Here is a 22,776-nt window from a genome sequence, read left to right on the forward strand (position 1 = left end):
CTCAGATGATCTGCCCATCTCAGCCTCTCAAAGTGCTGTGATTACAGGCATGAGCCACTGCGCCCAGCCACTTTATTTCTTTTAACAAAGACATGAGAACTATGAGTACATGGATGAATCATTTCTCCCTTGTATTATTCCTTTTTTTTTCTTATTACTATACCAACGAGGATCTTCTATCATTCTTAAAATAAAAGAGAAAGAAACAGAAATCTCAGTGCAGTACTTCCCAAACGAGAGAGGTAGGTGTCCATCTGTCAGGCTATATTAAACCAAGAAGAGAATTTTCATTTCAAAATAGTTTCTCCTATTGGCGCTTTCTCCTCTTGAAATATTTACAGGAAACATACATTTAAAATGGAATGAAAGCAGAAACATACAGTAATCCAAGCGAAACTCAGCGACATCTATTCTTTCTTTTGCACAAGATGGTCCACATTACCCTTTCCATTAAAAAAAGAGTGAAAATCTGGGGCTGAAGTAAAACACTCATAACATGCCAGTTGGAGCTAGGAATGTAGCTTTGTGTCAGCAGATCAAGTGAGTGGTGTTTGGTTTTGGCTTGCTAAGTGGACCAGAGCTTTCGTTCCCATTTATGAGCTTCCTAAGTTCATAAAATGGACAGACCAAAGAAGTCTTTCCTATGTTTATTTTTGAGAGTAGTCTGGCATATGTTTCTTAAGAATTGCCTGCAAATCTCTTGCATGAGAATCGCCAGTTTGTTTAAACAGAGATTAAAGGGATATATGCTAGATGTATTGATTCAAAATCTCTGGTTGTTGGAGACCCAGGAATCTGCATTTTAAAACTTAAACCAGGTGATTCTTACGCTCAACAAAGTGTGCAGGAATTGGCCCGTGATCTTGGGTTTTAAACCACACCATGCCTCAATTTCCCCCTTCTGCAACAGAAAACAAGAGTTCCTGGATATCTTACGAGTTAGTACTCTTCTGCCTAGCAGGATTCAGAGACATGGCCGCTAAGAGGTGATCCAGGGTTCCCCCAGAGGTCCCCTCATTCCTGGTGAATTGTAAATTCAATTTGAGAAGAGAGAGAGGAAAGGATCCGTATCCTAGAGATTTTGCATGCAGACCTCAGTATCAGATTTCAGGGCGCGTTCGGCTAATAATGTTTCCAACCAGCCGCCGTCGTTCGTCTGGTGACGCAACACGGCGTACCTTCTGGCCCTTGTAACTCGAGTATCAAGATGGCGGCCCCCAGAAACTTGGCTCTATGGAACTATTGCGGTCGTAGGTGGTCGCGGGCGATGCGGGGCTGTCAGCAACTCGGGCTTCGTAGCTCTTGGCCCGGGGCCTCACTAAGTGCGCGGCTCTTGTCCCAAGAGAAGCGGGCAACGGAAACGCACTTCGGGTTTGAGACTGTGTCGGAAGAGGAGAAAGGGGGCAAAGGTGAAAGGGGCGAGAGGGTGGATGGAAGGATCTGACCGTCCGTAGTCTAGTTTCTTCTGGCCAGTTAAGGTTGATTTAACATCCAGTTAGTTCCAGTGTTGTTGTCTGTGCAGTTCTGATTTCTTTTTGTTGTTGTTTTTGAGACGGAGTTTCGTTCTTGTTGCCCAGGCTGGAGTGCAATGATGCGATCTCGGCTGATCGTAACCTCCCCCTGCCGGGTTCAAGCGATTCTCCTGTCTCAGCTTTCTAAGTGGCTGGGATTACAGGCATGCGGCACCACGCCCGTCTAATTTTGTATTTTTAGTAGAGTCAGGGTTTCTCCATGTTGGTCATGCTGGTCTCTAACTCCCGACCTCAGGTGGTCCGCCCGCCTCGGCCTCCGAAAGTGCTGGGATTACAGGCTTGAGCCACCGCACCTGGCTGCAGTTCTGATTTCTAAGGAGTGCCCCCTGCCTGACCTGGCGGCGCTTAGACGCCCACTTTTTTAAAGCAGAATAATGTTAACTAAATGCCGTCAATTGAGCGTTTGTGATGTGCCAGGCAATGTACAGACATTATTTTCAATTCTCATTTCAATATTCCGGTAGTGGATATTGTTACTACCGTATTACACGTGAGGAAATTGAGACTTAAAGATTAAGCGAGAAGTTGCCCAATTTAACATATTTAGTAAGTGACCGAACCAGTATTCAAACCCAGTTTAATCTGAGTCCGAAGCCCACGTTCTTTACCTCTTGAGAAAAATAGGTCTTTTTTTTTTTTTTTTTTTTTTTTTAAGAAATGAGGGAAATTATCTTCTGTGAACCTCAACTTCCAAATTTGCCAAGTAGGACTAACCGTAACCCTTCTTCTCTTGGAGTTCTTGTGAGTATCAAAATATTTGATACGTGAAAACACTTTAAACAGCCTCTGGCACTTAGTAATTGTTCAATAATGTTAGATATTGTTGAGCAGTTTCTTTTTGTCAGCACTGTGCCACAGGCATAGGAAAAGAAAAGGATTTTTTTTTTTTTTCAAGTAAGAGGAGGCTCAAGGAAACTTCAACAAGTGGGTTTATGAATGAAAAGATCAGGACTCTTTTAAACTCTACCAGTAGTATTTATAATGATGAAGGTATTGGCCCATTTTACAGATGTATAAGGTGAGGTTCTGAGAGGTTTCTTTACTGAGTTACCCAGGAAATAAGGGAAAGTGCCCACAGTGGAATTTCCCATCCCCTTAAAGACTGCCCACCTCAACCTTGCTAATACATAGCTCTACTTTAACACTTTGAACATCAAATTCAAATTAGTATTTGTTTCACAGGACCAGAATACCCAGAAAGCCAGGCTCATTCATTCCTATTTCCTCAGTGCTTGAAGCACATTAGGAGCTTGGTAACTGCTTATGGAATGAAATAAGCAGAGCCAAGTATGATAATACCAAGCATTTTATTTTTTATCTTATTTTTTATTTTTAAGACTAGTCAAGTGTAGTAGCAAGCACTTACTAAGGGTCTGAAACCTTCTAAAATAATTTCACATTAATTCTTATATATTTATTTTTTAAATATTTTAATTTATCTTTCTCATGTTCACAGTGACACATTAATTCTTATAACTAAAACTGTAAGATAAGAATTATTAGTCCAGTTTTTTTAGGGGGCATTGAGTCTCCCTCTGTCACCCAGGCTGGAGTCCAGTGGCTCAATCTTGGTTCACTGCAACCTCCGCCTCCCAGGTTCAAGCAATTCTCCTGCCTCAGCCTCCCCAGTAGCTGGGATTACAGGCATCTGCCACTATGCCCTGCTAATTTTTGTATTTTTAGTAGAGACAGGGTTTCATCGTGTTAGCCAGGTTGGTCTCGAACTCCTGACCTCAAGTGATCCGCCTGCCTCAGCCTCCAAAGTTCCGGGATTACAGGCATGAGCCACCATGCCCACCTTAGCCCAGTTTTATAAATGAAGAAAATGTGAAACAAATATGTTAAATCACTTGCCCAAGATTCTCCTAATAAGTGGCAGAGCTGAGATTTGAATTCAGGTGGGTTACTCACAAAGTATATATTCTTACCCAGTAATTAGGAATAATAATAATAATGCCTAATTTCCGTATTGTGCTTTACAAAGTATAATCAACATTTCACACAGTTGCAAGCAGGGAAGAAGTTACCTACTGAACTAAACATTAGTTCCAGATTGGGGACTGAGATTGCAGTATAGAAAGTCCTTGTCTTGCACAGTAATGCAAGACTGAAAATGTGCAAGCCGGCTGGGCGCGGTGGCTCAAGCCTGTAATCCTAGCACTTTGGGACTCCAAAATGGGAGGATCACCTGAGGTCAGGAGTTCAAGACCAGCCTGGCCAATACAGTGAAAACCCCATCTCTACTAAAATACAACAATTAGCCAGACATGATGGCAGGTTCCTGTAGTCCCAGCTACTCAGGAGGCTGAGATGGGAGAATTGCTTGAACCTGGAAGATAGTGGTTGCAGTGAGCCAAGATTGCACCACTGCACTCCAGCCTGGGCAGCTAAGCGAGACTGTCTCAAAAAAAAAAAAAAAGATGGGGCATGGTGGCTCACACCTGTAATCCCAACACTTTGGGAGGCCAAGACGGACAGATCATGAGGTCAAGATATTGAGACCATCCTGGCTAACATGGTGAAACACCATCTCTACTAAAAATACAAAAAGTTAGCTGGGCGTGGTGGCAGATGCCTGTAGTCCCAGCTACTTGGGAGGCTGAGGCAAGAGAATGGCTTGAACCCGGGTGGTGGAGGTTGCAGTGAGCCAAGATTGCACCACTGCACTCCAGCCTGGCAGCAAGAGTGAGACTCCATCTCAAAAAAAAAAAAAGAAAAAGAAAATGTGCAAGCTGAAGTTATGCACAATGACCTTAATGGGAAAAATTATAATTGTTCTAATAATTATATTATTAGATATAATATTATATCTAATATAATTAAAACCCTGTCAGTTATAAATGTATAGGGAAATGAAAAAATATCCTGAATGTATATTAAAGCTAATATTTATTTATGGCTGGGCACGATGGCTCACACTTGTAATCCCAGCACTTTGGGAGGCTGAGGTGGGCAGATCAATTGAAGTCAGGAGTTTGAGACCAGCCTGGCTAACATGGTGAAACCTCATCTCTACTAAAAATACAAAAAAAATTAGCTGGGCGTGGTGGTACATGCCTGTAATTACAGCTAATTAGGAGGCTGAGGTAGGTGGATTGTTTGAATCTGGGAGTGGAGTTTGCAGTGAGCCAAGTTTGTGCCAGTGTACTCTAGTCTAGGCAACAGAGCAAGATTGTCAAAAGAAAGAAAAAAATTCGAATAAAAAATTAGAAACCTTGAGAATTTGTTTTATTTCCTTGTCAAAAATTTGCCAAGAGTAGTTTGATCATGATTTGCTACCTTCTTGTCATATGTAATAGCTTTTCTATGCCTTGGCAAATTGCCACTGTCTGTGAACTGAGTAACTGGTACAGTGACCAGTCACCTGAAGTCTGTGAAAGAAGTATGTGATTGGATGCTGATCATGCTGTGTATCTGTTATTTACATAATGATTTGTAGACTAAAGAATGTACTTTAGGGCCGGGTGCAGTGGCTCACGCCTGTAATCCCAGCACTTTGGGAGGCTGAGGCGGGAGGATCACCTGAGGCTGGGAGTTCGAGACCAGCCCAGCCAACACGGAGAAACCCCTTCTCTAGTAAAAAATACAAAATTAGCCAGGTGCTTTCCGTGCTGGTAGCACTCACGCAAAAATGGTGAATGTTCCTAAAACCTGGACTTGCTGTAAGAAGTGTGGCAAGCACCAACCCCACAAAGTAACACAGTACAAGAAGGGCAAGGATTCTCTGTATGCCCAGGGAAAGCGGCATTATGACAGGAAGCAGAGTGGCTATGGTGGGCAAACTAAGCCGATTTTCCGGAAAAAGGCTAAAACTACAAAGAAGATTGTGCTAAGGCTTGAGTGCGTTGAGCCCAACTGCAGATCTAAGAGAATGCTGGCTACTAAAAGATGCAAGCGTTTTGAACTGGGAGGAGATAAGAAGAGAAAGGGCCAAGTGAACCAGTTCTAAGTGTTGTCTTTTATGAAGACAGTAAAATCTTGAGTTTATGTTCAAAAAAAAAAATTAGCCAGGTGGTGTCGGATGCCTGTAATCCCAGCTACTCAGGAGGCTGAGACAGGAGAATCACTTGAACCCAGGAGGTGGAGGTTGCAGTGAGCCAAGATCATGCCATTGCACTCCAGCCTGGGCAACAACAGCGAAACTCCGTCTCAAAAAAAAGAATGTACTTTATGTAATTACTCACATTTGATATACCATTGTACTTGAATTGTGGTGTTGGGGAACTGGTGTTATTTAGCTAATCCACAGTAACTGAAATTCATGTATATTGGAACATGCAAAGCAAGGACTATTTGTTTATTTTTGACACAAGGTCTCACTATGCTGCCCAGGCTGGAGTGCAATGGCTATAGGCACAGTCATAGCACACTGCAGCCTTGAACTCCTGGGTTCAAGCAGTCTCCGCCATGGACCCCCAAGTAGCTGGCACTCCAGGTGTATGCCACCATGCCAGCAAGGACTGTTTATACTCAGTGAGTTAGCTTTAGTGTCCCTTAGATACCCCAAAAGATGCTCAAAAGAAAAGAGCAGGCTGGACGAGGTGGTTCATGCCTGTAATCCTAGCACTTTGGGAGGCCGAGGTGGGCTGATCATGAGGTCAGGAGTACAAGACCAGCCTGGCCAACATGGTGAAACCCTGTCTCTACTAAAATACAACAATTAGCCAGGCATGGTGGCAAGCACCTATAATTGCAGCTACTCAGGAGGCTGAGGCAGGAGAATTGCTTGAACACAGGAGGCAGAGGTTGCAGTGAGCCGAGATTGTGCCACTGTACTCCAGCTTGGGTGACAGAACTAGACTGCATCTCAAAAAAAAAGAAAACACCACAAACGAAAAAAGAGCGCACTTGGAAATCCCAAGCTTGAGAATAGGCATTGAAGATTGAGTTAAAGGCGGGCTCTGTAGTCTGATTCAGCAGAGGAGAGTCATATTTGGATCTGTGCAGCACATTTCATCTGAGGAACTCAAAGCATCTCCTCTTCATTATCCAATTCAGCCTTCTGGCAGGGAGTTGGGAGCTGGCACTGATATAGTCATCTTATGGGGAGAGAAGCTAAGATGCAAAACAGCTAAATGTGACTTCAAAAGGAAACACTTCTGAGAGTCTTGGATAGTAGTCTCTTTCTCTCTTTAGCTATCCCTATCCCAGATTCCACAGTCTGCATTGATCCTATGGAGAAGACTCATGAGAGACCTCTAAATTGTGACTTAGCCTTGATTCACAGCTTGGCATCTAGGTGCCCATCAAATTGTACCTAAGGTTCTTCTCAGTGATACAGGCAGACATGAGCTGAGGTCTTCCCATCCATTAATCATGCATCTTTCATCTTTTTTTTTGAAACAGAGTCTCTCTCAGTCGCCCATGCTGGAATGCAGTGGTCCAATTTCAGCTCACTGCAACCTCCACTTCCCAGGTTCAACTGATTCTCCTGCCTCAGCTACCCGAGTAGCTGGGATTACAGGTGTGCGCAACCATGTCTAGCTAATTTTTGTGTTTTTAGTAGAGACAGGGTTTTTGCCATGTTGGCCAGGCTAGTCTTGAACTCCTGGCCTCAAGTGAACCACCCACTTTGGCCTCCCAAAGTGCTACGATCACAGGCAAGAGCCACTGCACCCAGCCCATCATGCATCTTTCTAATGGATCTTGTCTTTTATTATAATAACCATGAGAAAAATTCCAATTTCCCCCACCCTATCCTTTAAGAGAAATATCTGTTTAGTACTAGGTATATGGATGGCATTATTACAAAGTAGTAGTCCTAAGTAACGATAATTAAGACAGTAGAAAAGAGAGTAATTTCTTCCATGAAGTATATTTAAGCCTCTTATTTGTGAGTCGAGATCACTACAACCTCTGTCTCCTGGGTTTAAGCAAATCTCCTGCCTCAGCCTCCCGAGTAGCTGGGATTACAAGCGCTTGCCACCGTGCCTGGCTAATTTTTGTATTTTTAGTAGAGACAGGATTTCACCATCTTGGCCAGACTGGTCTCGAGCTCCTGACTTTGTGATCCACCCGCCTCAGCCTCCCAAAATGCTGGTGTGAGCTACCATGCCTGCTAACCCTCTTTTTTTTTTTTTTTTTTTTTTGAGACAGAGTTTCACTCTTGTTACCCAGACTGGAGTGCAATGGCGCGATCTCGGCTCACCGCAACCTCCGCCTCCTGGGTTCAGGCAATTCTCCTGTCTCAGCCTCCTGAGTAGCTGGGATTACAGGCACGCGCCACCATGCCCAGCTAATTTTTTGTATTTTTAGTAGAGACGGGGTTTCACCATGTTGACCAGGATGGTCTCGATCATTTGACCTTGTGATCCACCCGCCTCGGCCTCCCAAAGTGCTGGGATTACAGGCGTGAGCCACCGTGCTTGGCCCTGCTAAGCCTCTTATTAAAGAGCTAATGTGATGCCATTCGTGATTTATGGATGACGGTGGGGCACAGGCTGCAGAGAGGACAGGTGCAGACATGGCCAAGTCCAAGAACCACACCCCATAACAACCAGTCCCAAAAATGGCAGAGAAACCCCAATCACAAAGATACAAATCTCTTAAGGGAGTGGACCCCAAGTTCCTGAGGAATGTACGCTTTGCCAGGAAGCACAACAAAAAGAGTCTAAAGAAGATGAAGGCTAACAGTGATAAGGCCACGAGTGCACGTGCCAAGGTTATCAGGGCCCTCGTAAAGCCCAAGGAGGTTAAGCCCAAGATCCCAAAGGGTGTCAGCTGCAAGCTCGATCAACTGGCCTCCGTTGCCCACCCCAAGCTTAGAAAGTGTGCTCGTGCCCTCATTGCCAAGGGGCTCAGGATGTGCCTGCCAAAGGCCAAGGCCAAGGATCAAACCAAGGCCCAGGCTGCAGCTCCAGCTTCACTTCCAGCTCAGGCCCCTACAAAGTCTTCAGAGTAGATGTCTCTTGTCTTTTAACATGAGGACAGAAGGACTGGTGTGACCCCGCCCACTGCTGTCTGTATGGGGCTGGGATCCTCCTGTGCTATTTGTATAAACCTCAGGCAGGAAAAATAAATAAAGAGGTAATGTTAAAGTGTAGATTTGGACATCAAACATTATGACTTAGTTTCATCTTGCAAAGACAGGCCATTTCAGGGGAAAAAAACTTACTCCTTTTTTGTTTAGGATTTTCCTTTTTTTTTTTGAGACTGAGTCTCGCTCTGTCGCCTAGGCTGGAGTGCAGTGGCACAATCTCAGCTCACTGCAACCTCTGCCTCCCAGGTTCAAGCGATTCTCCTGCCTCAGCCTTCTGAGTAGCTGGGATTACTGACGCAAGCCACCACACCGGCTTATTCTTGTATTGTTAGTAGAGATGGGGTTTCACCATGTTGGCCAGATGGTCTCAAACTCCTGACCTTGTGATCTGCCCACCTTTGCCTTCCATAGTGCTGGGATTACAGGCGTGAGCCACTGTGCCTGGCCTGTTTAGGATTTTTCTAAGTGAATACTGTTAATAGCACAATTATGTGTGTTTCTCCCATGTCAGTCTATCAGGTGTTTGAAAGTGTGGCTAAGAAGTATGATGTGATGAATGATATGATGAGTCTTGGTATCCATCGTCTTTGGAAGGATTTGCTGCTCTGGAAGATGCGTCCGCTTCCTGGGACGCAGCTGCTTGATGTTGCTGGAGGCACAGGTAATAATCAAGTTTGGTATCCTTCACTACCATTGAGCATGTTTTACAGAAATTAGTTTGTCTTGTAATTAGCTAGCTCACCTAACAGGCTGAAGATGGTCATTGAGAATCAGCATATTTATTACTTCTGAGAAAGGCATTCACTTCTCTTTTTGACTGAATATCAGTCAAAAGCATAGAATATCAGTTTTGTGCCTGTCACACGTTTCTAAAATACACAGGATTGGCTGGGTGCAGTGGTTCACACCTGTACTCACAGCACTTTGGGAAGCCAAGGTGGGTGGATCACCTAAGGTCAGGAGTTCAAGACAAGCCTGGCCAACATAATGAAACTCCATCTCTACTAAAAATACAAAAAATTGGCCGGACGTGGTGGTTCATGCCTGTAATCCCAGCTATTGGAAGGCTCAGGCAGGAGAACTGCTTGAACCCAGGAGGAGGAGGTTGCAGTGAGCTGAGACCACACCATTGCACTCTATCCAGCCTGGGCGACAGAGGGAGACGCTGTGTCAAAAAAAACAAAACAAAACTGTTTAGTTTATATATCACTTTAGGTTACCTTTTTCATGTAAGGCTTAAGGCAGAAGAAACTTTACTCTCATGCCAACTGAAGATTTAAACTGGCCTGTTTAGTTTGATCTCGCTCTCCTGATATCTTTTTCTTTTTCTTTTTCTTTTTTTTTTTTTTTTTTGAGACAGAAGTGGGACGATGGCTTGAGTCTGGGAGATGGAGGTTGCAGTGAGCCAAGATTGCTCCACTGCACTCCAGCCTAGGTGATAGAGCCAGACCTTATCTCAAAAAAAGAAAAAAAGAAAAATACTAGCCAGAGGCTGGGCACGGTGGCTTATGCCTGTAATTCCAGCACTTTGGGAGGCTGAGGTGGGAGAATCCCTTGAGCCCAGGAGTTCAAGACCAGCCTGGGCAGCATAGTATGACCCCATCTCTACAAAAAGTTATGTTTTTTGTTTTTTTGAGATGGAGTCTCGCTCTTTCACCCAGGCTGGAGTACAGTGGTGGGATCTTCACTCACTGCAACCTACACCTCTCAGGTTCAAGCAATTCTCCTGCCTCAGCCTCCTTGAGTAGCTGGGATTACAGGCGCCCGCCACCACACCCAGCTAATTTTTGTATTTTTAGTAGAGATGGGGTTTCACCATGTTGGCCAGGCTGGTCTAGAACTCCTGACCTCAGGTGATCTGCATGCCGCAGCCTCCCAAAGTGTTGGGATTACAGGCATGAGCCACTGCGCCCGGCCATCTACAAAAGGTTTTTAAAAATTGCCGAATCCAGTGGCACACGCCTATAGTCCCAGCTACTCAGGAGGCTGAAGTGGGAGGATCTCTTGAGCCCAGGAAGTCAAGGCTGCAGTGAGCCATAATTGTGCCACTGCACTACAGCCTGGGAGACAGAGCAAGACCTTGTCTCAAAAAAATATATATATAAATAAGAGACTAGTCAGTAAGGGTGGTATATGCCTATCGTCCCAGCTGCTTGGGAGGCTGAGGCAGGATGATTGCTTGAGCCCAGAAGTTGTAGGACAGCCTCAGCAACATAGTGAGACCCTGATTCTACCAAAAAAAATTTTTTTTTTTTTTGAGACAGAGTCTCGCTCTGTTCCCAGGCTGAAGTGCAGTGGTGCGATCTCAGCTCCCTGTAACCTCCGCCTCCTGGGGTCAAGCGATTCTCCTGGCTCAGCCTCCCAAGTAGCTGGGATTACAGGCCTGTGCCACTGTGCCTGGTCCAATTTTTTTAATTAAATAAAAAGTTAGTGTTGAAATGAGTAGAAACTTTCATGTTCACATACTCAGCTATGATTGTGCCTCTACACTCCAGCCAGGGTGACGGAGTATGACCCTATCTCTAACAGAAAGAAGAAAGGACTTGCCTTTCAGCCACACTGAGTGCAGTTAGCTAACACAGGTACTCCTGTGCCTCTGTTACCCCTTTTGGTTTTAGGAAATGCTGTTTCTTCCTTTTTTATTTTTGTTTTAGTCTGCATCTTTCCTCATGTTGGCTTCTCACAGGTGACATTGCATTCCGGTTCCTTAATTATGTTCAGTCCCAGCATCAAAGAAAACAGAAGAGGCAGTTAAGGGCCCAACAAAGTTTATCCTGGGAAGAAATTGCCAAAGAGTACCAGAATGAAGAAGATTCCTTGGGCGGGTCTCATGTCATGGTGTGTGACATCAACAAGGAGATGCTAAAGGTTGGAAAGCAGAAAGCCTTGGCTCAAGGATACAGAGCTGGTGAGTCCTGCAGAAGGCAGACATAGGCGAAATGTTTGTATTTTTATAGAGTAAGGTGGAGTGTGTGAAATACTGAGATGCTTTATCTTCTGGCTTTCAGAAACTTACAGATGGGCAGGTTGAAGATCATTTGCATGGCTGAATCTCGTTTGTGTGGTGTTATATGCATTATTTATGCATAGTAACCCATTGAGTGAGCTTACCCAGCCCCATGTGACTGGGGAGATCACCAGAGCCCAAAGAAGTCAAGAATCTTAACCAAGTCACACAACTTCTCAGTGACACATCCCAAATTGGAGTTGAATCTTCAGATCTCAGCTCTCAGACCCTGAGAAAAGTTTTGCTGTTATTTCCCAGCAGCTTCAGGGTGACCTTGGTATATCATTCCCATTCTTGAACCATTCTAGTCTCCTGTCCATTCTATACTCCTGTCCAAGGATAGTTTGATTGCTGTGCAACTGGACCTCTCATTTCCTGTAAAGGAAGAACTCGAGGCTGGGCCCATATTATAGGTGGGCCCATGGTTCACACCTGTAATCCCAGAACTTTGGGAGGCCAAGATGGAAGGATTACTTCAGCCCAAGAGTTCCAGGCTGCAGTAAGCTATGATTGCACCTCTGTACTCCAGCCTGAGTGACAGAGTGAGACCCTGTCTCTAAAGAAATTTAAAAAATAGAAAAAGAAATAACTTGCCCTTCAGCCACAAGGAGTGTAGGTAGCTAGGAATACAGGCATGAGCCACTGTGCCCAGCCATTTTTTTGTGTTTTTAGTAGAGATGGAGTTTTACCATGTTGGCTAGACTAGTCTGGAACTCCTGGCCTCATGTGATCCACCCACCTCTGCCTCCCAAAGTATTACGATTACAGGCATGAGGCACTGCGCCCAGCCCGGCTTTGTGGAGCTGCTACTCTGCCCTCTTCCACGCTGGCCAGGCGCCACAGATGGCCACTGTGAGGGGCAGTGGTATACAACAAAGAATGTCCCTCAGGTCTACTTCAGCATTTCTCTCCTTCTCCTCCCCTATCAAGAGTGTCTATGGTTATTTTAGCTCAATTCTTCCTCTTTCTCCTCCTCCCACCCCCAGAAGGAGCTGCCTAGATGAACTGCAGCCCACTTGGCCCGCAAGCTGAAGGGCTCCTTTGTTAACCATCAATACTGGTCAGAAGGCAGAGAGTCACTAGTGTTTTTAGACAAAGGCACTATATTTCCTACTCCTACTGACAAACGTGTTTCCCTTCTCTCTGGTACTCAGCCATAAAGAATGGAAAACAAAGATACTGAAATGATAGGCAGTGTTCCATTTCTGGAACCATCTCTTCTGTTGCATAGCTGCCCTTCAAGCTTTCCTAACCACCAAGACAAATGCATGTGCTTAGCAATTATTTATTATTATTGTTTTTTTTTTGAGACAGAGTCTAGCTCTGTCGCCAGGCTGGAGTGCAGTAGTGTGATCTCGGTTCACTGCAATCTCCGCCTCCTGGGGTCAAGCAATTCTCCTGCCTCAGCCTTCTGAGTAGCTGGGATTCCAGGCATGCACCACCATGCCCAGCTAATTTTTTTGTATTTTAGTAGAGAGAGGGTTTTACCATGTTGGCCAGTATGGTCTCGATCTCCTAATCTCCTGACCTCATCTCCTGACCCACAGCCCCCTGACTGTGTAAGAATTATTAAGTGCCCCATAGTACAGTTTTATCTTTTATCCTTGCTCTATCAGTTTCCAATAATCATACCTTTGCAAAAACATCATGAAAAAAAGTAGAAACTAAGTAGGAGGACCCTAGAAATTATTTAATAAATATAAAAGTTAGGCTGGGCACGCTGGCTCACGCCTGTAATCCAAGCACTTTGGGAGGCCGAGATAGGTGGATCATCTGAGGTCAGGAGTTTGAGAGACCAGCCTGGCCAAACCCCACTTCTACTAAAAATACAAAAGTTAGCCAGGCATGGTGGTGGGTGCCGGTAATCCCAGCTACTCAGGAGGCTGAGGCAGGAGAATCACTTGAACCTGGGAGGCGAAGGTTGCAGTGAGCCAAGATTGCACGATTGCACTGCAGTCTGGGCAACAGAGTGAGACTCTGTCTCAAAAACAAAAGAAGAGAAATATAAAAGTTAATGTGTGCTTGGGTGCAGTGGCTCATGCCTGTAATCCCAACACTTTAGGAGGCTGAGGCAGGTGGATCACCTAAGATCCAAAGTTGGAGATCAGCCTGGCCAGCATGGTGAAACCCCATCTCTACTAAAAATACAAAAGTTAACCAGGCGTGGTGGTATGCACCTGTAATCCCAGCTACTTGGGAGGCTGAAGCACGAGAATTGCATGAACCCAGGAGGTGAAGGTTGCAGTGAGCCGAGATTGTACCATTGCACTCCAGCCTGGGTGACAAAGCAAGGCTCTATCTCAAAAAAAAAGTTAATGTGTAACTTAACTACTTTTTAAAAAATGTGTAGCATGGTTGTGTGTTTTATTTATATTTTTTACGTAGGACTTTTCTTACCAAATGGAAGATCTTAGGGGCAGGAGCTTTAAAAAATATATATTTGATGGCCAGGCACAGTGGCTCATGCCTGTAATCCCAGCACTTTGGGAGACTGAGGCGGGTGGATCACCTGAGATTGGGAGTTCGAGACCAGCCTGATCAACATGGAGGAACCCCATTTCTACTAAATATACAAAATTAGCCAGGCGTGGTGGCGTAAGGCTGTAATCCCAGGTACTCGGAGGCTGATGCAGTATAATCGCTTGAACCTGGGAGGCTGAGGTTGCGGTGAGCCGAGATCGTGCCATTGCACTCCAACTTGAGCAACAAGAGCAAAACTCCAGCTCAAAAAAAAAAAAAGTGTGTATATATATATCTATGTACTAAAAATGCAAAAAAAATTAGCCAGGCATGGTGGTAGGCGCCTGTAATCTCAGCTGCTCAGGAGGCTGCGGCAGGAGAACTGCTTGAACCCAGGAGGTAGAGGTTGCAGTGAGTCAAGATCATGCCACTGCACTCTAGCTTGCGCGACAGAGCGAGTCTGTCTCAAATATATATATGTGTGTATATGTGTGTGTGTGTGTGTGTGTGTGTGTGTGTGTGTGTATGATGGATTAGAAAAATGAAATGTTTGAGACGTTTTGGAAATTTTTTTTTGAGACAGAGTCATGCTTTGTTATCCAGGTGGGAGTCCAGTGGTATAATTTCGGCTCACTGCAACGTCCGCCTCTCAGGTTCAAGTGAGTCTCACACCTCAGCCACCTGAATAGCTAGGTTTACAGGTGTACGCCACCACACCCAGCTAAGTTTTGTATCTTTAGTAGAGACAGGGTTTCGCCCTGTTGGCCAGGCTACTCTCGAACTCCTGGCCCAAATGGGCTGCCCTCCTCGGCCTCCCAAAGTGCTAGGATTGCAGGTGTGGGCTATCGCTCCTGGCCTGGAAAGAAGAAAGTAAATGTTAACCTTAATTACGGCATTCAGAGATGCCCCTCAATATGGTAATGTTTCCTTCCTTTTTCCTAATCATTCCCTTTTTATAAAGCTGAGAACATCCTATATATATAATTTAGTAATCCTGCTTTAATTCAGTATTGTATCAAAAGATTTTTCCATGTCATTTGAAATTCCTTGAAATCATTATTTTTTATGCTATTCTTCCATGTGGGTATTTCATGATTCACATAACCAATTCACATAATCAATAACCAATTGATAATTCTTTTTTTTCCCCAATGTTTTCCATATAGCACAGCTTTGTGACATCTTTATTTGTAATTTTTGCATGGATTCATACATTTACTGACTGTATAACCTTAGGTGTTTAAACTCTAATTAAACTACTTCATAGTAAGAGGTGATATACAATAGCTGTTAAAAACATAGACTCTGGTTCCAGTCCATCTGTGTCCTTGGGCAAGCAACTTTAACGTTTCTCTTTTTGCTTTTTATTGTTTCAAGATACAGTCTTGCTGTGTTACCCAGGTTGGTCTTCCAACTCCTGGGCTCAAGCTCTCCTCCTGCCCCAGCCTCCTGAGTCTCTGGGATTACAGGTGCATGCCACTGGGCTCAGCTCAGACTTTAACCTTTCTGATATTCATTTTGCTGACCTGAAACATGAGGATAATAGTAACAACTATCTCGTAGAGTTGATATGAGGGTGTACTAAGATCACCTATCTAAAGATGTACATAAATAACTCAGACCCTGTACTTGATAAGGGCCCCATAAGCAGTAGCTATGATGGTGATGTCAGTGTCCTTTTCCTAAAAATGAAATCATTGGGTCAAAAGGTATACTTGTTTTTAAAGCCCTTGTTAGATACTGCTAATTTACTTTCCAGAAGGGTTATTTTCATTTACCTTCCTCTGTAGAGTCTTCTTTTTGTATTTTACATCTAATTTGCTGTAGATCTTGATGTTAAAGCTAAATCAAGATCCTTGGAGGACATAGCAACCCTGATAGGGGGCCCTCTGGTGATCCCTGAATTTATGACCTGGCCTCAGACCTGGACGCTTTGATGCTCTGTGATTCCAATAAAACCAGGATGACTATGCTAAATTCCATACTTAGAGTAACTCACTTAATACTTCCAGTAACCCTATAAAGTAGGCATTCGTTTTTCTTTTTTTCTTTTTTTTATTTTTATTTTTAGACTAGTCAAGTGCAGTAGTGAGAAGGGGGTAAGAGTAGAACAAGGAGTTCGATCTGTAACTGACTGTGAACAATCAATTGAGATAACTCATTACCTTCAGACCAGCTGTAGGCACTAGTTTTAAACTCCATTTTACAGATGAGGAAACTGAGACAAAGTAGTTTATTCAAGAATATACAGGGCTGTGCACGGTGGCTCACTCCTGTAATCCCAGCACTTTGGGAGACCGAGGCGGGCAGATCATGAGGTCAAGAGATCGACACCATCCTGGCCAACATGGTGAAACCCCGTCTCTACTAAAAATACAAAAATTAGCTGGGCGTGGTGGCATGTGCCTGTAGTCCCAGCTACTCAGGAGGCTGAGGCAGAATTGCTTGAACCTGGGAGGCGGAGGTTGCAGTGAGCCGAGATCGCGCCATTGCACTGCAGCCTGGGTAACAAGAGCAAAACTCCGTCTCAAAAAAAAAAAAAAAGAATATACAGGCCAGGCACAGTGGCTCACATCTGTAATCCCAGCATTTTGGGAGGCTGAAGTGGGAGGATTGCTTGAGCTCAGGAGATTGAGATCAGCTTGGGCAAGATGACGAGACCTCATCTCTCCAGAAGAAATTTTTAAAAATTAGCTGGACAGGGTGGTGTGTGCCTATAGTCCCAACTACTAGGGATGCTAAGGCAGGAGGATCCTTTGAGTCTAGGTGTTTGAGGATGCAGTGAGCTGTGACTGTGCCACTGTTCTCCAGCCTGGGTGAGAAAGCAAGACCACCCCCCCATGTCTAAAAAATAATAATTAAAAATATAAAAGGGAAAATATGTATACATAAGGAATATGCAGCTAATAAATGGTAAACCTGAGATTTGACTCCAGGAAGCCTAACACCCAGGACTTAGGCTCTCAAGCACAGTGCTCTACATGAAGTACATTCACTGGGTACAGGAAAGACAGCTGCCCAGACTGAGACCTCAAACTCATTTTCTCTTTCAGGACTTGCATGGGTATTAGGAGATGCTGAAGAACTGCCCTTTGATGATGACAAGTTTGATATTTACACCATTGCCTTTGGGATTCGGAATGTCACACACATTGATCAGGTACCAATGGCCGCATCCAGAGCTTGCGTGATTCTCAGGAAATTACCTCCGTTGTAGAGCTACAGTGAGTGAGGAAAGAAGGAGAGTTTTATTTATTTTATTTTTGGGATGGAGTCTCGCTCTGTTGCCTCTATTTTATTTTATTTTATTTTTGAGACAGAATCTCACTCTGTTGCCCAGGTTGGAACACAGTGACGTGATGTTGGCTCACCGCAACCTCTGACTCCTGGGTTCAAGTGTTTCTTCTGCCTCAGCCTCCCAAGTAGCTGGGATTACAGGTACCCGCTACCATGCCCAGCTAATTTTTGTATTTTTAGTAGAGACAGGGTTTCACTATGTTGGCCAGGATGGTCTCGATCTCTTGACCTCGTGATCTACCCGCCTTGGCCCTCCAAAGTGCTGGGACTACAGGCATGAGCCACCACGCCTGGCCAAGTTTTATTTTTTAAGATGGGGTCTTGCTGTGTTGCCCAGGCTGGTCTCAATCTCCTGGGCTCAAGCAGTCCTTCCACATCTGCCTGCCAAGTAACTGGGATTACAGATACCCACCACCACACCACCCAGTGAGAGACTAACACCACACAGCTGATCTCCAGAGAAGTCTGTCTGTCTTGGATTGGTATTCACGTCTTTGGGATTTCTAGTCATGCTCTGGCCTTTTGTGTATTTCCTCATACTTGTGAAGCTCTCTGACCCTGTGAATTTGCAGAAGATCAGAGACTGTCAGAGGCTGACAAAGACAAGGGCCCTCAAACACTATTTTGACAAAAGAGAGCTGGATTCATGGCTTTTCTACAGGAAAAGGGGAATGTTCAGCTCTTAATCTGATGGAGCTCTTCTTTGTTCCTACTCTATTTTTGTTTGGTTTTTGTGTTTTTGGAGACGGAGTCTCAATCTGTCGCCCAGGCTGGAGTGCAGTGGCGATCTCGGCTCACTGCAACCTTTGCCTCCCAGGTGCAAGCGATTCTCTTGCCTCAGCCTCCTGAGTAGCTGGGATTACAGGCGCTCACCACCTTGCCTGGCTAATTTTTGTGTTTTTAGTAGAGACAGGGTTTCACCATGTTGGTCAGGCTTGTCTCGAACTCCTTACCTCATGATCTGCCTGCCTGGGCCTCCCAAAGTGTTGGGTTTACAGGCGTGAGCCACCACACTGGGCCACTGTTCCTACTTAATTTTTGATTTTTATTTTTTTTCACCATGTTGCCTTGGCTGATGTCAAACTCCTGAGCTCAAGCAATCCTCTCGCCTCAGCCTCCCAAAATGCTGGGATTACAGGCTTGAGCCACTATGCCTGGCCTTTATTCCAACTTTAATATCTTCTGTTCAAAACACTTGAAGACCATGTGCAAGGCAAAGAGTTTCATTTCAGCAACGTGGTCTCCAGCTGCCTGGGTCCTCTGGTTGAGTGGTATGGTTTTTTTTTTTTTTTTTTGACAGAGTCTCGCTCTGTTGCCCAAGCTGGAGTGCAGTAGTGTGATTTTGGCTCACTGCAACCTTTGCTTCCCAAATTCAAGCGATTCGCCTGCCTCAGCCTCCCTAGTAGTTGGGATTATAGGCGTGCGCTACTATGCCCAGCTAATTTTTGTATTTTTAGTAGAGACGGGGTTTCACCACGTTGGCAGGCTGGTCTCAAACTCCTGACCTTGTGATCCATCCGCCTTGGCCTCCCAAAGTGCTAGGATTACAGGCGTGAGCCACTGAGCTTGGCCATGTGGTATGTTCTTTATGGTGTTCTTCAGTTTTGTTTGTGTCACCTTTCCTATGTCAGTAGCCATTTATTATTTCATTGAATTAAAAAAATTTTTTTTTGACCTGGTGCAGAGGTTGCAGTGAGCAGAGATCATGCCACTGCACTCCAGCCTGGGTGACAGAGTGATACTCTGTCTCAAAAATAAGTAAATATATAAAATAAATAAATAAGTAACTGATGGGGTCAGGTTTGATGGCTGTTGCCTATAATTCCAGCACTTTGGGAGGCTGGGGCAGGAGGACTACCTGAGCCCAGGAGTCAGAGAACAGCCTGGGCAACATGAGACCCCACCTCAAATAGATAGATAGATAGATAGATAGATAAGTGATTGATCAAGTTCAGTGGCACATGCCTGTAGTCTGAGCTACATGGGAGGCTGAGGCGGAAGGACTGCTTGAGCCCAGGAGTTCAAGGCTGTAGTATGATCACACCTGTGAATAGCCACTATACTCCAAGCTGGGCAACATAACAGGGAGACCTTGTCTCTAAAAAATAAAAATAAAAAATGAAGTAGTTTTTTATTTTTATCAGGCTACCTCAGGCATCTTTTTTGTGTAAGGATTAAAGCGGAAGGAACTTCATTACCATGTGAATTACAAATTTAAACAGGAGTGTTAGAGAAATTGGCTGTATCTCTTTCTCCTGATCTCTCAGAAGGTCAGCTGACAGCTTAGTTTGGGTTTGGTGGCATGGAACTTGTGGAGTCACAAGACGGTGACTCCATTTTGATGCTTAGTCTGGTCTGTTGGAACCCAGTGCAGAAACTTAGTCCAAAACAATGGCTTCCTATAATTTTATTTAAGAGTGAATAACCTGGAACAGCAGTGCAGCACTTGTCTGTTCCAATAGAAAAGAAAAAAGAGAAAAAAACAAGTGAATAACCAGCTAGGTGCAGTGGCTCACACCAGTAGACCCAGCACGTTGGGAGGCCGAGGTGAGTGGATCACTTGAGGTCAGGAGATTGAGACCATCCTGGCTAACATGGTGAAACCCCGTCTCTACTAAAACTATAAAATTAGTTGGGCTTGGTGGTGCATGCCTGTAATCCCAGCTACTTGGGAGGGTGAGGCAGGAGAAGTGCTTAAACCTGGGAGATGGAGGTTGCAGTGAGCTGAAATTGTGCCATTGGACTCCAGCGTAGGCAACAAGAGCGAAACTCCATCTAAAAACAAAACAAAACAAAACAAAAAATTAGCCAGCCTGGGCAACAAGAGCAAAACTCCGTCTCAAAAAAAAAAAAATTAGCTGGGCCTGGTGGCAGACATCTATAGTTCAGCTACTTGGGAGCCTGAAGCAGGAGAATCACTTGAACCTGGGAGGCGGAGGTTGCAGTGAGCCAAGATCATGGCACTGCCCACCACTCTGGGTGACAGAGCAAGACACCATCTCAAAAAAAATAAAATAAAAGTGAATAACCCACATACATGTCATTTCCACAGTAGAAGCATTTCTGTAAGATAGTTTCCTTGAAGTAAAATTGCTTTATCAGAGAGAATATCCATTGCAATTTTGATAGGTAACTCTAAACTTGCCTTTCATGGAGTTGTACCAATCTGTAGTCAGTGTAGATGACCCCAGCTAACTTTGTATAGTCACGGGCAGCAGAATGCCTGTAGTATTTGGGATATGTGGGGTTATTGCTGCTGTTACAGCTTCCCAAGTGAGAACAAACGAGGTGTGTGGGCCATGATACCTTTTGTAATGCCTACAGAAGCTAAAGCTGTCTTGGCCTCATGGAACTGAGTGAGTCTACTGAGGAGTGTGTCCTGTTGTTCCTTGTCTTGCTCAGGCACTCCAGGAAGCCCATCGGGTGCTGAAACCAGGAGGACGGTTTCTGTGTCTGGAATTTAGCCAAGTGAACAATCCCCTCATATCCAGGTTGGCATTGTTAACAGGACTTTATCTTCATTGGATAGCCCAGGTTTCCCACCCCAAAATGGATTGAAAATAGCCAGTAAGCTATAAGCATGAACTTTGTAGTTCAGAGTACCAGAGATCAGCCAGTTCTGAATGACTATACCTAGGCCAGAAGGGTCTCAACCTAGATCCAAGTTGACTTACATATATATTTTAAGAAATTGACTTAGAGGCCCATATTTAAAAATCAGGAAATGGCTGGTCCAATGGTAGTGGGTTATCAGAACTTACTACTAGCACTCACGTTGCTACTGAACCCCCACTGCTAAATTTGACTGGCTTAAAAAGAAAATCAGGAAATTTGGGCCAAGTGCAGTGGCTCATGCTTGTAATCCCAGCACTTTGGGAGCCTGAGCGGGGAGGATCGCTTGAGCCCAGGAGTTCAAGACCAGCCTGTGCAACACAGTGAGACCGTATCTCTACAAACAAACAAACAAAAACGAATTTAAATTTTATATAAAAATCTGGATTTCCAGCTTCACTTGAGAAATTAGATACATGGCAGCCCTGGGTAGGCCCATAACCCCACATGCCACAGAAAAGGCTGGGTAGTAAGTGTCCCTTCTCCACTTTATAGTACTTTCTAACTGTACCTGTCACTACTCCTACTCGTCTCGTACCTGGCCCACTTAATTCAGGTTCTTCTTGATCCCTATAGGCATTTGAGTTTGTGACCCCAGGTTTAGTCCTTCCTTCTTCTTATCTCGGGAAGAAATGAGGGGAATGTTCTAATCTTAATCTTTGACCTTTTTGTTTGCTTAGGCTTTATGATCTATATAGCTTCCAGGTCATCCCTGTCCTGGGAGAGGTCATTGCTGGAGACTGGAAGTCCTATCAGTACCTTGTAGAGAGTATCCGAAGGTTCCCATCTCAGGTATGAAACTTCTCTAGCTTAAAACAAAGGCCCTACAGTTGAAATCCAAGCTACCCTGGCTGTATCTTTCCTTGTGTTTTAGGAAGAGTTCAAGGAGATGATAGAAGATGCAGGCTTTCACAAGGTCACTTATGAAGGTCTAACGTCAGGCATAGTGGCCATTCATTCTGCCTTCAAACTTTAATTCCTTTCCTATCATGGAGCATGAACCAATCACACCCTGTTGAAAGCCTGGAACTGAAGGATATTCTGGCAAATGAGACAACAGCAGAGCATCTCCTCTTAAGGATACATACCTTGGAATCATGTTTGAATCAAACACTCTCCAAGTAGAAGAACAAATTCCTGTCACTTTTTTACAGGTTTCTTTGGAGTTGCTTCAGTCCATCTCCCAGAGGCATTTGGTCTGTATTTTTGCTCAACCGCTAATTTCTCTTGGCTGTAGAGTGTGTGGTTAAGGTACAACCAGCACTAAGGCTCAGTTTTGAAGTGTATTTATAGCTTCTCTGCTGGTGCTGCCTTCCAGAGTGGGTGATAGATCATTTGAACCCAATGATGACTTTAACCAGAAAACTTAATTGTACCTGAATCAACCTTTCAGCCTACTAGGACTGAGTCTAGGCCCAAGTCAGAGGACTAATGATCATGACAGTTGTGTGCTGAACCAGTAAAGGAATTTGCCTTTTGATGATACTTGTCATTTTTTCTTGAAGGGGGTAAGGAAAATATATTTTTCATTATTCTTTCAGTCCTCCTCCACAAAAAGCTACTCTGTGGGTTGGGTGTGGTGGCTCACACCTGTAATCCCAGCACTTTGGCAGGCTGAGGCAGGTGGATCACTTGAGGTCAGGAATTCAAGACCAACCTGTCCAACATGGAAAAACCCCATCTCTGAAAGGATACAAAAATTAGCTGGGCGTTGTGGCATGGGCTTATAAATCCCAGCTACTTGGGAGGCTGAGGCAGGGGAATCACTTGAATCTGGGAGGCAGTGGTTGCAGTGAGCCAAGATCATGCCACTGCACTTCAGCCTGGGCAATATAGCAAGCCTCCGTCTCAAAAAGAAAAGCTATTATGCGACCCAGTACTTGTCATAT

General features: G+C 44.5%; 2 protein-coding genes across 2 annotated transcripts; both read left to right on the plus strand.

Annotated features, from left to right (window-relative positions):
• Nucleotides 1-1,179: 1,179 nt before the first annotated feature.
• Nucleotides 1,180-22,367, plus strand: COQ5 (coenzyme Q5, methyltransferase). Its single transcript, XM_012468958.2, has 7 exons — nt 1,180-1,409; nt 9,023-9,172; nt 11,198-11,419; nt 17,032-17,138; nt 20,678-20,766; nt 21,568-21,679; nt 21,762-22,367. Exons 1-7 carry the CDS (start codon nt 1,208-1,210, stop codon nt 21,861-21,863), a joined length of 984 nt encoding a protein of 327 aa, XP_012324381.2. The 5' UTR covers nt 1,180-1,207; the 3' UTR covers nt 21,864-22,367.
• Nucleotides 5,062-5,604, plus strand: LOC135276253 (large ribosomal subunit protein eL42-like). Its single transcript, XM_064379715.1, has one exon. The coding sequence runs from the start codon at nt 5,164-5,166 to the stop codon at nt 5,479-5,481; it is 318 nt and encodes a 105-aa protein (XP_064235785.1). The 5' UTR covers nt 5,062-5,163; the 3' UTR covers nt 5,482-5,604.
• Nucleotides 22,368-22,776: the final 409 nt, after the last annotated feature.

Source organism: Aotus nancymaae, unplaced genomic scaffold (assembly GCF_030222135.1).
Source record: "Aotus nancymaae isolate 86718 unplaced genomic scaffold, 86718_ANA_hifiasm-v0.15.2.pri h1tg000021l, whole genome shotgun sequence".
Taxonomy (NCBI): Eukaryota; Metazoa; Chordata; class Mammalia; order Primates; family Aotidae; genus Aotus; species Aotus nancymaae.

Bases quoted from the DNA above. Each gene is read 5' to 3' on its own strand.
- COQ5 (XM_012468958.2), top strand. From the start codon at position 1,208: ATGGCGGCCCCCAGAAACTTGGCTCTATGGAACTATTGCGGTCGTAGG. The intron at 11,420-17,031 runs GTGAGTCCTGCA...TTTCTCTTTCAG, and splicing joins GGCTCAAGGATACAGAGCTG to GACTTGCATGGGTATTAGGA. The intron at 17,139-20,677 runs GTACCAATGGCC...TGTCTTGCTCAG, and splicing joins ATGTCACACACATTGATCAG to GCACTCCAGGAAGCCCATCG.
- LOC135276253 (XM_064379715.1), top strand. From the start codon at position 5,164: ATGGTGAATGTTCCTAAAACCTGGACTTGCTGTAAGAAGTGTGGCAAG.